Raw genomic sequence first — 14,760 nt, 5'->3', positions numbered from 1 at the left:
AAGCTTTTTATAGATGGGCTTATAGTTCTTGATGGTCACCAGTGGGAGGATGTTGAAAGCAAATGCTTGAGACCAGGCCCAGGCAACCTGGGGCTTGCAGAGCCACGTCCTTGCCCTGATTGCCACGAGGAGGCAGCACGAGCTGTGTGGCCTGCAGAGGTCACTTATTTGGCCAGAAATTCAGTTGTTCCACATCTTGGAAGAAGAGCCGTGTGCCAGAGTCATAGTTGCTTGTAATGTACTGTTAAGTTTCTATAAAGTCGAGAGGAATATTTTTCAACTCTAGACTATGCCAGTTTAGGTGGTCAGATATGCCACGGGAGCTATGGGACTCCTTCTTTTAGGCATCTTAAAATTGACAGAATGCCTGTTTATCCCCATTCACTCATTCCAGCATGAGCATGGAACAGTACATTTCGTGGAGCAATCTTTACCCACAAAAAGTGCCTAGCATCCTAGGCAAAAACGTAAATCTGCTTTCAAGTGGAATGACGGGAGGGTGTAGTTGACTGATATTGTTCCTAAGAAAGCAAATCCAGCTTATTTTTTTTTTCTGCCTTAGCCTGTCTGGGCAGTCAGATGCAACAGCCAATTTGCAGTAGGAGAGACCAGAACTTACATAAGATGAGTAAGTGGATGTCTGGAAGCACTTGAGCACTATTTTGTACTTCTAATACGAATCAGTTGAATACAGGGAAACTGAATGATATGTTAGAAGATCAGTTGTTAAAAGCAGGAGAGGTGGATAACCACTTAAGATCATGCACTGATTTGCAGGATTCTGCCTAGGTTGATTTTGCTTGATTTTGGTGCAAAATAGGAGACTTGCAATTTCCAGAAGATAATGTTAGAGCAATAGTATATAATTAGTACTTACTTTCTGATACTATTCACTCTATGTTTATTTTTCAGGTAGCAGTTTAGGAGAGGGGTGACAGGCAGTGCTTTCAGAATACGATAAGATCCTATCCTGCTTCCCTAAATGCTGAGGCAGGGCAGAGCAGGGAGTTGGAAAGTGAAGCTACTGAAATGCTCCACTAACATTTGTTTTCAAAAAATTTGTGGAGTTGAGTTGTACTGTGTTGTCATACCTCAGAAGTAGAGGCCTTTACTTGCTCAGCTGGTCTCTTACCAGTTGTCCTTTACCAAAGGCAATTCAAGCTCCAGTATGCCTCTGTCCAGTGTAGACACTGCTGAGCTTCCTTTTTTCCTCCTTCCTTGAGTATAATCTATCTACCACTAAACCTTTATCTATTTCAATGATGGAAAATCATCTTCAAATCTTCTTCCCTAGTATCGTAGAATCATAGAGTAGTTTGGGTTGGAAGGGACCTCAAAGATCATATAGTTCCAACCCCCCTGCCATGGGCAGGAACACCCTCCACTACACCAGGTTGCTCAAAGCCTCATCCAGCCTGGCCTTGAACACTTCCAGGGATGGGGCATCCACAACTTCTTTGGGCAACCTGTTCCCATGCCTCACCACCCTCTGAGTGAAAAATTTCTTCCTTCTATCTAATCTAAATCTGCCCTCTTTCAGGTTAAAGCCATTGCCCCTTGTCTTACCGCTATATACCCTTGTAGAAAGTCCCTCTCCAGCCTTCTTGTAGGCCCCCTTCAGGTACTGGAAGGCTGCTATATACATCTGAAGCTGAAAGTACAGTAAGAAGAAAGATGTTTTTCAAAGGCATTGTTCGTGGTTTGTGTGTTACTGTAACCAAGCGATAGAAAAATATGCCCAGTTAAGCGCATGTCTGAATAGACTGGTACTTTGCTGTAGCTGCGAAGGACCTCAGGCAAAGAGCCCTTCTGATTCGAGTCCTGCACTGATCTTTTCTTGTTGCCGCTGTTCTAAAATGGGGAGATTTCAGTGTTATGATCAACCCTTCTTGGTGGGGAGGTAAGGGGCATACAAAGCACTTAGGAGATGTCTCGAAGTACAAATATACGTCTCTTGACATCAAGAGTAAAATAGTCCAAAGCACCCTAGGAAAGATAGCTGAGTTTTTACATAACCTTCTTCCTAAGGCAGTGCTCTTAATTTTTGGCTTAACGTCCACGTGAATTCATGGATCGTTAGCCTGTGAATGCTGTGTACATTGAGGCTTGGCTCTGCTGTATTTAATGAGCTTCAGTTTTTGGTGTGGCTTGCCTCTAAGCACAAAGATGTACACATGAGGGTTTTAGGATAGTGGTGCAATAACTCTTTCTGTTCTTGGAGGATTTTTCCTTGGTTTTAAATGTACGTGAGAATCTCCCTTGGACAAATTGGAAACTGTCAAAGCTGAAGGGTTTGATAGCTAGTGTTGCTAAACTCAAAACGGGTAAACGTGAATTGTGTGCAGAAGGTAACTTTTTCCTAAATAAGTTTAGTATTTGAATGTCAACATCTATGCTATGTGTTTGATCATAAACCCAAGAAAAATGCTTGAAGCCTTGCTTTAGGGAAATAAAGCTTTCATGTTTTTTTCCAAATAATTTTAAAGCTGTCTGAAATCATGCTTTTCCCGCTTCCTCAGGGGAAAGTATGCTACCAAGTGTGCTGCTTTTAACGATTTGTTTCTGCCATGTCTTTTGCAGGTGTTTCCCTCACATTACTTCTTTCATGAGAAAGAAGTCTAAATTCTTGATAGATGCAGAGTGGATTTTTCTGTGTTTCTTCTTTAGATATGTTTTTCTAGAAAGCAGCAAACAGATTTGTTACAGACTGATCTTTCATGTGCTTCTTAAAGGATGACTCTGATTTTCTTCCTTTTTTTGGTCTTCAGTTGCTTAAGTCTTAAATATCCTAGCAGTGTCCCAATGTTCAGAACCCCTCACTTCATTCAAACCTTTTCGGGCTGCTTCTGAAAAGAATTTCTGTGGCTAAGCAAAGCTGAGAATTAGATGCAGTGGGAGGAGAATAATAACAATAATAATTTAGTCCTTGGTGTGTGGAGGCGAATGTTTTTGTTCTGCTGTTAGCATGCTTTGCCCCACAATTTTTCAAGCTCTTATTTCATGCTTTCAAGAAGATGCCTTCAAGGGCTTTCACATGACAGCAGAGGAGTGAAATCATTAACTGCTTTCAGTTGGTTTTCTTGAAGCAGCAATACCTGTTTATTGCAAATCAGTGTTTGTGTCTGGTGTGTAACAGTAGTTTTTAGTACTATCTAACCGTTATCTTGTTTCTTTTCAGAGATCGTTCACGTTAGTACTAGAAGCATGGGATTGGGATAATGATACAAAAGCTGGTGAGTATTTGTGTAAAACTTGCAGCTTTCACTTACTCTGTGCTGTATGTACACAGATTGGGGAGGGGGAAAATTATATGCTGCTGCAATTAACCATCCCTCCAAATCAGTCTGAATGCAAGCCTGCTATCTAAGTAAAGGGCAGGTACTAATCCAAGCAGTGAATATTGGAACTGTGAAAAATTATTACTGATAGGAAAAAGAGTGGACAATAGTAAGTGAAGGTTGTAATACATGACTCAATAATTAGCTTTAAAAAACATTTAAACATTGTGGTAAGCCCTTTTTTAGAAAGGAAAATTGTCTGCACTGTAGAGTAGCACTTTAAATTCTCCTCAGTTTACCCATAACAACATTGTGCAATGCTTTTCATGATCAGGTAAACAAATAAGCATCCTTGTTCGCCTTAAAGAAACCACACTTGATGTTTTTGATGGAAATGTTCTAAATCGTGGTAGGATTCCTTCTCCATTTGTTTCTCCTTAAGTATTGAAAGTTACCTTGCATTTCTGGTCTGTAAATGCTAATGCTCGGTGTCAGAGCGGGGCTACTGATCTGAAGGAAAAGCAAGATTACTGTATAAATACTTAAAAATCATATGAAGGTGCTGTTTGCCGTATTGTTGCTGAAGTAGGACTCCAGCTTGAACCTGTTCTTTGGTTTACAAACTGTCTTAAAATAGTCGATGCTTTTGGCTACAAGTGTTGAAGTGAACTTCAAACTTTCATTGTGATTAATGATGGATTATTTAATCTTGCCTGGGATCAATACAGAGGAAGATTGTTTGGACATTAAGATAGCCAAGGCCCTGGTCCTGGAGCATCTGCTGGGCGGAGCTCTTTCTGCCAGGACTGCCAAGGTTTGTTGGGCTGGTTGGGCTCTGCGCAGCTGCAGTGGAGGAAATCTGAGAGAAACAACTCTGCAGACACCAGGGTCACTGGAGCAGATTTCCTTGCAGCGTGTGATGAGGTGGCAGGCTGTCCCTCTGCAGCTCATGGAGATTAACAGTGGAGCAGTCCTTGAAACCTGAAGCTGTGGAGGACCCCGTGCTGGAGCAAGCAGCTGCTCCCGAAGAAGACTGACTCCATGGAAAAAGCCCATGCTGGAGCAGTCTGTTGGTGGAGGACTGTATCCCATAGGAGGAACCCATGCTGGAGCAGTGCGTGAAGAACTGCAGCCCATTGGAAGGACTCATGTCAGAGAAGTTTGTGGAGAGCTGTGTCCTGTGGGAAGGGACCCCATGCTAGAGCATAGGAAGAGTTGAGGAGTCCTTCCCTTGAGGAGGAAAGAGTGGCAGAGACAATACGAGATTAAACTGACCACAAACCCCATTCCCCTGCACCGCTTGCAGGAGGAAGTAGAGAAATCAGAAGCAAAGTTGAGCCTGGGAAGAAGGGAGGGAGTGGGGGAAGGTGTTTTTAAGATTTGGTTTTATTTCACATTATCCTCTCTAATAGATTACCAATCTCATCAAAACTTTTTTTTCTGCCCAAGTCTGGTTTGCCCATGACTATAATTAGTGAGTGATCCTTGCCTGTCCTTGTGTTGACCCTTGAGCCTTTCGTGATACTTTCTCCTCTCCATCCTGCTTGGGGATAGGTGGGGCAAGGAGTGAGTGAGCAGCTCCATGGTGCTTAGTTGGCAGCTGGGACTAAACCATGAAAAGATCTGTGGAAAGCTGAACTCCCTATCACATCCTGAACATTGAACTGATCAGGTTACACGTGTCTTCTGTTGCTCCTGTAAGAAAGATTAATCAGAGTACTTGCCAGTGTCTGTTTATAAGCTGATTAATTAGTTCCAAAGTCAAGTTTTGCTTTCTTTTAATGGGAATGAGTAAGACTGAAAGTTAAATGCAAGTCTTGTGTTCTAGCCTGGACTTTGAAGTGGATATTTAAAAAAAACCCCACAACCAACCAACCACTACCACAACAACAACAAAACCCCAAAAGACCCCAAGGAAAACAACAAAAAACCCCAAAACCTGGAAAGAGAGGTTTCCAGTGAACAACTTGAAGGATTTTAGAACAGTTGTTGTTCTTCCCTCCGTCTCTATGTGCCAGCATCCTATATTCTTCCTTGTGCACGTTGAAAGCAAGGCAAGGATGCTCAGAGCAGATCTGTGAAGTACCATCTCAAGAACAAGTCTGCCAGGGCAAATGTTTCCCCAGCGTGTACCTCAGAGTACAAACTCTGAGAAGCTTTCAGACCTGGATTCCTGAACTACTGCTGTGCTTTTTTCCTCCTCAGTGCTGCAGGGTTGGGAGGGAAGCTTGTGGCAGTGTAGCGTTACCACTTGTTTGCTTTGGGAGGGTGGAGGAGGGGGAGAGGAAACTGCCTTAGATACAAAGTCACTGAAAAGGGTCTGCTCTGCTCTCTGTCATCTGTCACAGCAGTTCATGCTACTTTCCAGATAGGTCGTTTGACTTGGCAAACTCCTAGTTGCGTAGCAGAGGTCTTGGCGATGCTGAGTCCAGCACTGCCATTATGAAGCAAGCTGGCATCTTCAGATGTAAAGTAACTTTTCTTTTGACTGTATGTCTGCTGCAGGGATGCAGTGGTTGCCTTCCTCTTTCATGTTAGTCTGTAGGAGACTAATCTGTCTTTATGGCTTTTTGAAACGGTTGCTTGAAAAAAGCTGAAGAGGCTGTGCTTCCTGAGATGGGCACCTCCTGTTCCTTTGGGAATGAAGTTCATGTGCTATCGTGTGTGTGTCCTTGCAAACAGCTATCAGCACCACCTTTTGTATTGCTCTGTGACTTCCTTTTGGGAATGTCTGACCTCTGCTAAAAATCACGGTGTTGATGAGCAGTGTTCTTATTTAAGTGTAGGCGTGGCTTCTGTTTGGACAGTTACAGTTAAATACTCTTCAGATGAGACTTCTTCCAAAAATCCCATGCTTTGGAAACATATGACTAAAGAAACACCTTTTAGCCATCATCTCCTTTTATGCAAACATCTGTGCCACTATGTGCTTTTCAAGAGAGGCTTGTAGAAAACTTCTTAATAATCAAGGAAGAGAAGCCCTATTGCTTCTGGGGCGGGGGGTTGTGTGGGGAGATTCAAGTACTGTATGCTGCTTTTTTGACCAATAACCAGACAAATTCAGTTATTCAGCTCATTGCCTTTACTGAGGGCTGAAAGTAATGCTTGTGAGTTCCTAAGGGGAATTTTAATGGCAAACCTGATGCTGGGAGCAAACTTGTCTCATCAAAACGGTTAAATGTGAGAGACTGAGTATCTTCAGAAACACTTTGGCATTGCGGGGGAGGAAGGAGAAACCTCAACAAGCACGTTCCTACATGCAATTACAGATCACTTTGGAAGATGCACCTTCTACTTGGGATCAGTTTTAAAATTGAAGTGAAGCAGAATTCTTATACTTTGGTACTTAAGAATTTAATATTAGAAACTAAATGACTTGGAGCTGATTTCCTGATGCCTTTTGTGGTTCAGGGTAAATTATTTGGCTTGCTTATTTAGGCTGCTAAGTCTTACTGTTACTGATATAAGATAGAGGAAAAGCTCTTAAGACTCAGAATACATTGTTTTTCAGAGGAGTTTGTGATGATAACGTTTGTTCAAAAAGACCCCAACAACCCCTAATGGGTTATTTCCCCTGTTCTTGACCCCAGGTATTAGGAGGGCTGTTCTGCATAGGTATATTTGCAATAGCTGTAATGCTTGTTCCAGTTGTTTAACTGTGTCCGAATCTGCATTAGCCTGAAGATGCTTGATAAGATTTTAATTTTATAAGCCACTCCTTTAGTCACAGGACCTGTTCTTCAGTCCATCTGATGCACTTGGAGGAAACACTTTTATAGCAGTGGCTGTTGCAGCTGTTTTTAATGAGCCTGTGTTGCTTATAGCTGGAAAATAGGTCTATAATGCATCTTTGCTAATAGTTCAAATTCCTTGATCGTCTAATGATTCAGCATTTTTCCTTTATAGTTTTTCATCAGGGTTTTCGGAATTAGAGAAGAATAAGATTATGAAAGGATGTTGCATCTGATTACGAAGCTTTTAATGGTGACTGGTGGGGTATCACAGATACCCTGTTCAGTCAAAAATAAAATGCAGGCAGCCTTTTGTAGCTTGCTGGTTTCTTCTCTGCTACTGGCCATGTGCCGCTGGATGACAGAGGAGTTCATGTATAGGAATTTGAGAGTTAAACAACAGGGCTAGACTTCAATATGTCTTGTCTAGCCATTAAATGTTTTATGCAGACTAGTCCAGGCAAGCATGAATTGTAGCCTATACATGGCAATACCACTTTTAATATTAAAGCAGAGAGATAGTTTGAGTTCTTAATAATTGGAGAACCTTTCAATGCTTAATTAAAACAGGCTTGGCTTTTTTTTACTTCAATATTCCTTAATTTTAAGAAGAAAGATTTTTATGGTAGAGGCAAGCTTGAAAAAAGATGTTAAAATAACAAAATGCATTGCAGAGCCTCCTACTTCTGTAGCTTTCCTTTTCCTTTAATGTTGGAGTGACTGAAAATTCTTTTGAGTCCTTTTGCATGCTGAGGGGGAAGTATAGCTTTGGTAAAACATGCACAGGATGCCTCTATGCTGTCAATAAACTCCCTAGGTGAGAGAGTCACTCCTTTGGTTTTATTTTCTAAACCAATTAGGTTAATGAGTTCTAGAAAGTAAGTAGGTGAAACACATTTGCTGAAAATGATAGTTTAGTGTTGCCTGCTACCAGCTTGGCATGTTTTATATTATTAATAATCTGAAGTTTAGACTATCTCACTACCATTGCAGCTTCTTGCTGTGTGCAAGTTTTTGGTTCTTCATTTCTTATAATGTGTTTTGAAGAATCTTTATTATTTAAAAAAAATGGATGCTGAATTTATGAAACAGCTATAATATTGCTAGATCAGAAATGGGTATGAAATTCATCCATACAAGGGGAGCTTCTGTAGCTTTTTTAAATAGTGCTTGGAGTTCCAGCTGCACTTGGCAGAGTCACCTAGAAGAACTCTTGCAGTAGGATGTACCAGATTTGAATAGTGAAAATGTTTGAAAACTCTTATCACTGGGGTTACTCACTGTCTACCTTTATCTGTACTGTGCTTTGCTTATTCTTCACGTTTACTGAAGCAATTGTATAATTTCAATGCACTGACTATAGTTGTGTCTTCTCTCCTAGTACTGAAGCTTCTATACCAAGAATAAAATGGATACATGCAAAATGGATATTCATAAAAATGAAAATACTCTGTATTGGCAGTTCCGTAATCTTATATCCTAGAATCCTCTTGTCCCATGTGACAGCTAATACTTTGTGCATGTTTGGTCTCAGTTAATGGAACCTGGCAGTAGCAGTGTTGCTGCTTTCTGTGAGGGCAAGGCAGGATGCTTATAGACTGTGTTGCAATAGTGATCATAGTTATCAGTAGTTCCACTGGGGATAAGGATAAGCAGTATATAGAGTTGAGAATGGCCCCTTGACAATCCTGGGTTCGCTTGTATATTTCTTCTCAAAACATCAAATACTAGCTACAGTGTTCGATGTCATGCTTGTTAAAGTTGTCTTGCCTCTACTGTAGAGATAAAATGGAAAAAATGAATAAAATGATAAAATGGAAAAAAGATAGTTTATGTACATAACACAAGCCTACTGGAGCATTTACTATTGCTTAGTAATTTTGCAGCAAATTGACTATGTGTTTTACTTAATTTTTAAAATTAAATTTGCACCAGATAACTTTAATATTTCAGCTACTAGGTTATGCAGATTTTGCAATTTTATAAGAACAAAAAGGAGGCAAAAAGAGCCTCAGATCAAGATAAAGCTGCTGGTTGTCAGCATGTGGGTGTGGTATGTTTGGCTGCCTTGAAAAATAAGCTATTTCCTATGGATTATGTTCCAGGGTTTTTTAATATTTCCTTTGGGGCACTTTTTAAAATTGGCCTTCCTGTAATGAACTTTGCAAGGCAAAGGAAAATTCAGTTATACAGTAGATCTTTATCATCTTAACATTTTCTTTACTAGGCTTTCTCCTAACCAGTTGAATACTTTTGATTTGTATTTATATGCTCTTGGGGGCTATCGGACTTGTCACCTGTTGAATTTACCTTTTTTGTTTTTAAAGGTGAAGACTTGTTAATAGAACGAGTGGCACATGCTGGCATGATCAACCCAGAAGATCGATGGAAGACACTAAAATTTAATGGTCCTGTTGCCCATTTTGAAGTACAAATAAGAGTGAAGTGTGATGAAAATTACTACAGTGCTCTGTGCAATAAATTTTGTGGCCCTCGAGATGATTTTGTTGGTCACTACACGTGTGATCAAAATGGAAACAAAGCCTGCATGGAAGGTTGGATGGGAGAAGAATGTAAACAAGGTAGTGTTGTTTGCTTCCTACTAGATTAGCTCTAGTGTGTATATATATAGTACATATAAACCTCAGTATGTATTTGTGTAGTGTAGCATATTCATTTTAACAGACTTTGTCCTTTGAATACAAATCTTTGAAAAAACATACCCTGTGATGAGTGGAGCACAGGGCAGGAGATAGTGGTGCTTGCAGTGTTTGCTATGGCGGTTACACGGCAAATTTAGGATTCGAAATAATGAAACATCCTTTTTACTAATTGACTTTATTCAATGGTGGTATTACTTCAAAGCGAAATAATGTATTGCATCTGTTAATATAAGATTTTATTGAACAGTGATGGTATCAGTAATACTGTAGACTTCAATCACATAAAAATGCCCTCATAACACTAATTTTGCAAATGAAAGTTTTAAGTGTAATGTATGCAAAGCTGAAAGCTTTTTGATAGCTCTTAACGTGAACAGAAATTCAAGTGTAGTCATCCTTTCTAGTGTACACTCAATCAAATCTCTTTGCATTTTGCCTTCGGTCTCAGTGAGTAATTAGTGCTAAAATTACTTGACATGCTCTTCTTTCTGTTGAGGACTTCTTGTTTTTGTTTTCTGCTCCTTTACAGTAAAAAGTGTGTTAATGGAAGGAGGGGGGGGTGGGAACATTTTTAGGGCTTACTCAAGGTCATGTGTATCTTTTGAAGCTTGAGATTTCCAGCAAAACACCAGTCTAATACCAGGTTTAAAAAATAACTGTATTTGATAAACGTTTCAGTGCCAAGTCTGTTGCTGCAAATTTGGTAGCAACTATTTCAAGAAGTTAACTTATTTTTCATGAACAGTTGCAATGGAGTTGTGTATTGTGAAATAGCTAGCTGGAAGCAACAACTGTTGGAACATGGCAAAAGACAGTCCGCTTTGCACAAGCGACTAATAGGCTAAATGACAGAAGCTCAAGCTGAACAGTTCCAGAGCACGGCTGTACTAATGGATACCTGGCTGCCCAGACTGATGCTAAAACCTTTTGCTATTTACAGCTGTATGTAAACAAGGATGTAATTTGCTCCATGGGGGTTGCAGTACGCCTGGGGAGTGCAAGTAAGTCTGCATGCTTTGAGTACCATTTTTTTATAAGTACTTATGTTTCTAATACTTTCTGTGTATGTTGCTACTCTTAAAAAGTCTAATTTAAAATGGAAAAAATTCTATACAAAAACATGGATGGAAATAGATCTGTAGTAGATTTCGCTGGTGTAAGAACTGCATATATGCAGTATATATGTTTTGCAATCCTATTCTATTTTTTGTGTGTATAGGACTGAACAGATTTTGCTCCATGTAATCCGAAACTATGCCTTTATCAAATGAGAATAATGTTTTTTCTTTTTTTTCCTTCCAAAATCCTTAGGAGCTTTGGTCTCTATGTACTATTTGTTCCCCTCCAATAAAAAGGGGAACTTGCTCATTGGACTGTTACAACTAGGAAATGCTCACAGTGCTAGAATGCTATGTATGCGCATGTGTGTATATATATGTATATTCGATCACCAACATCATAGAATCATAGAATGGTTAGGATTGGAGGGGACCTTAAAGATCATCTAGTTCCAACCCCCCTGCCATGGGCAGGGAAATCCTCCGCTACACCAGGTTGCCCAAAGCCTCATCCAGCCTGGCCTTGAACACTTCCAGGGATGGGGCATCCACAACTTCTCTGGGCAACCTGTTCCAGTACCTCACCACCCTCAATGTAAAGAATTTCTTTCTTATATCTAACCTAAATCTGCCCTCTTTCAGTTTAAATCCGTTGCCCCTTGTCCTATCACTACACACCCTTGTAAAAAGTCCCTCTCCAGCTTTCCTGTAGGCCCCCTTTAGGTACTGGAAAGCTGCTATAAGATCACCCCGGAGCCTTCTCTTCTCCAAGCTGAACAGCCCCAACTCTCTCAGCCTGTCTTCATAGCAGAGGTGCTCCAGCCCTCGGATCATCTTCGTGGCCCTCCTCTGGACTCGTTCCAGTAGCTCCATGTCCTTCTTGTGTTGGGGACTCCAGAGCTGAACGCAGTATTCCAGGTGGGGTCTTACGAGAGCTGAGTAGAGGGGCAGAATCACTTCCCTTGACCTGCTGGCCACGCTCCTTTCGATACAGCCCAGGATACGGTTGGCTTTCTGGGCTGCCAGCGCACATTGCCGGCTCGTGTTGAGCTTCTCATCCACCAGCACTCCCAAGTCCTTTTCCTCAGGGCTGCTCTCAATCCATTCTCCGCCCAGCCTGTACTTGTGCATGGGATTGCCCTGACCCACGTGCAGGACCTTGCACTTGGCCTTGTTGAACTTCATAAGGTTCTCACAGGCCCATCTCTCCAGCCTGTCAAGGTCCCTCTGGATGGCATCCCTTCCCTCCAGCGTGTCCACGACACCACACAACTTGGTGTCATCTGCAAACTTGCTGAGGGTGCACTCAATCCCACTGTCCATGTCTCCAACAAAGATGTTAAATAGCGCTGGTCCCAGTACCGACCCCTGAGGAACACCACTTGTGACTGGCCTCCACTTGGACATTGAACTGTTGACCGCAACTCTGAGTGCGACTATCCAGCCAATTCCTTATCCACCGAGTGGTCCATCCATCAAAACCATGTCTTTCCAGTTTAGAGATAAGGATGTCGTGTGGGACAGTATCAAATGCTTTGGATAAGTCCAGGTAGACAATGTCAGTTGCTCTTCCCCATCAATGCTGTAACCTCATCATAGAAGGCCACCAAATTAGTCAGGCAGGATTTGCCCTTAGTGAAGCCAAGCTGTCTGTCTCCAATCACCTCCTTGTTTTCTATGTGCCTTAGCATAGTCGCCAGGAGGATCTGCTCCATGATCTTGCCGGGCACAGAGGTGAGACTGACTGGCCTGTAGTTCCCTGGGTCTTCTTTTTTCCCCTTTTTAAAGATGGGGGCTATGTTTCCCCTTTTCCAGTCATTGGGAACTTCACCAGATTGCCACTACTTCTGAAATATGATGGATAGTGGCTTAGCAATTTCATCTGCCAGCTTCCTCAGGACCCGCAGATGCACCTCATCAGGTCCCATGGACTTGTCCACCTTCAGGTTCTTTAGATGGTCTCGAACCTGATCTTCTCCTACAGTGGACGGTTCTTCATTCTCCCAGTCCCTGCCTTTGCCTTCTGTGACTTGGGCCATGCCTCTAGAGCTCTTGCCAGTGAAGATTGAGGCAAAGAAGTCGTTGAGAACCTCAGCCTTCTCCATATCCTGGGTGGCCAGGTCCCCCGTTTCCTTCCAGAGAGGGCCTACATTTTCCCTAGACCTCTTTTTATCACTGACATATCTATAGAAGCCTTTCTTGTTGCCCTTGATGTCCCTGGCCAGATTTAACTCTATCAGGGCTTTGGCTTTCCTAACCTGTTCTCTGGTTACTCGGACAATTTCTCTGTATTCTTCCCAGGCTACCTGTCCTTGCTTCCACCCCCTATAGGCTTTCTTTTTGTGCCTGAGTTGGTCCGGGAGCTCCTTATTCATCCATGCGGGCCTCCTGGTGTTCCTACCTGACTTTCTCTTTGTTGGGATGCACCGCTCCTGAGCTTGGAGGAGGTGATCCTTGAATATTAACCAGATTTCTTGTGTCCCTCTTCCCTCCAGGGCCTCATCCCATTGTACTCTAGCGAGGAGATCCTTGAAGAGGCCAAAGTCTGCTTTCCTGAAATCCAGGGTAGTGATTTCAAATATACTAAACTTAGCTTTTCCAAGAAAAAAGGTTTTTTGGTAGTAATGGAAATATCAGTAGCAACCCCAACCTAAACTTTTTACCTCAAGTGAATGTGGTTTGGTCCCTAAATCTGAGAGAACAGAGTCTGAGCTGTTCCCTTAGCTTTGTGATGAAGCCTAAGTAGTCTCTCTGCTAGCAAGGGGAGTTGATTGTTTCCTTTCAAAAGCTGAGGCATCCAATGCAGCAGGTACTATTTTTACACTGATTGCTGAAGAAATTGGACGGGTCTACTTGCAAGTTTGGGATCCTGTGTAAGTTCTTGAGTTTATTTGCGATCAGTCGTATGCATCATCTGAAGAGTTGGACTTGTGCAGTGGTTCCTTTGTAAGCTGTATTGAATCTGCTCACTTGGTGTGATGTGAAACTGAACTGGCTGCCAGAACTGCTGAGAGCTGACAAATAGCATTTGTGGCAAGCTGTCATAGTGTAAGGCAATTCTGCATCCTCCTCCTCCTAGTAACTACTGCAACCATCATGGAAGTGGCAGAAATAGGATGCAGGTTGCTTAGCTTTGCTGGGCTTAGGGCTAAGCTGGGGTTGAAGTGCCAGTTTGTGAGCTGTGGCAGCTGACATGCAAACAAGTCCTGTCCTGCTGGAGAGCGTGAAGTTTCTGACAGAGGGGGTATGGCAGATAACAAAGTCAGTCCTAAGTCATTGCACCACAGGGTGGTTTCTTACCACCCTGAAACTTCCATATCAGATTCTACTGACTTGTAGAAGATTTGGTGTGTTGTAGCTCTCAAATCTGACTGAAAACTGTAAATTCCAGTATATGAAGTGTGCAGTGTTTTAGTGCATGTGCAGTATCACTTCTGAAGAGCTATAAAACCTCCCTTAAAAGATTTTTTGGAAGACAGATGTTTAAACCATGGCTTCCTTTTTGTAAGAAAGAATATTTCTGTTTAATGTTTTTTAGGATCTTTTCATATCATAAAATGTTTTCCTTTTGATTTCAAGTATTGTGTGCCCCTACTGTTGTCAGTGATTTGTTTTTAGGGTACAAGTAGAGATTGTAGTCGAGAACTGGGCCAGTATCACTTCTGCCTGAGTAAGAAGTACTCCTTCCCTTGAAACTTCCAAGAAAATGTTTTTCCCTTAGAGAACCTACTCTAATGAATTTTGATTCTTGTAAGGGTTTCTGGCGTCCTGTAGGTATCAAAGGAGTGTCCTAGGAGCTTGTGAATGTTTGCTTTTCCAGTGCAAGGAACCTTTGAATAAAGGTGAAAAAGCAACAGACTTAACCTAGTGCAAAACAGGACCCTTTTCTTGGGGAGGTGAGAGGAGGCGGTGCAGTTTCCTTTTTAGCTTTCATTTATCTGTGATACCCGCTGTATTTGGGAAGAGAGAAGTTGGACAGAAGGAGGAGGAAGGTTTAAAGAAGGGAATAAAAAGCCTTTGAAGATGGGAG

General features: G+C 41.8%; 1 protein-coding gene across 1 annotated transcript in view; it reads left to right on the top strand.

The window, feature by feature from the left end:
• The window catches only part of JAG2 (jagged canonical Notch ligand 2), a 74,648-nt gene that overhangs the window by 24,032 nt on the left and 35,856 nt on the right, over positions 1-14,760 (top strand). The window contains exons 3-5 of the mRNA XM_086613219.1: positions 3,179-3,233; positions 9,337-9,591; positions 10,613-10,673. Coding sequence (XP_086469345.1) covers positions 3,179-3,233; positions 9,337-9,591; positions 10,613-10,673 — 371 coding nt within the window. The remainder of the gene's footprint in view (positions 1-3,178; positions 3,234-9,336; positions 9,592-10,612; positions 10,674-14,760) is intronic.

Source organism: Tauraco erythrolophus, chromosome 6 (assembly GCF_009769465.1).
Source record: "Tauraco erythrolophus isolate bTauEry1 chromosome 6, bTauEry1.pri, whole genome shotgun sequence".
Taxonomy (NCBI): Eukaryota; Metazoa; Chordata; class Aves; order Musophagiformes; family Musophagidae; genus Tauraco; species Tauraco erythrolophus.
Note: the sequence above shows the minus strand (reverse complement) of the source record. Positions and strands in the feature narration are given on the sequence as shown.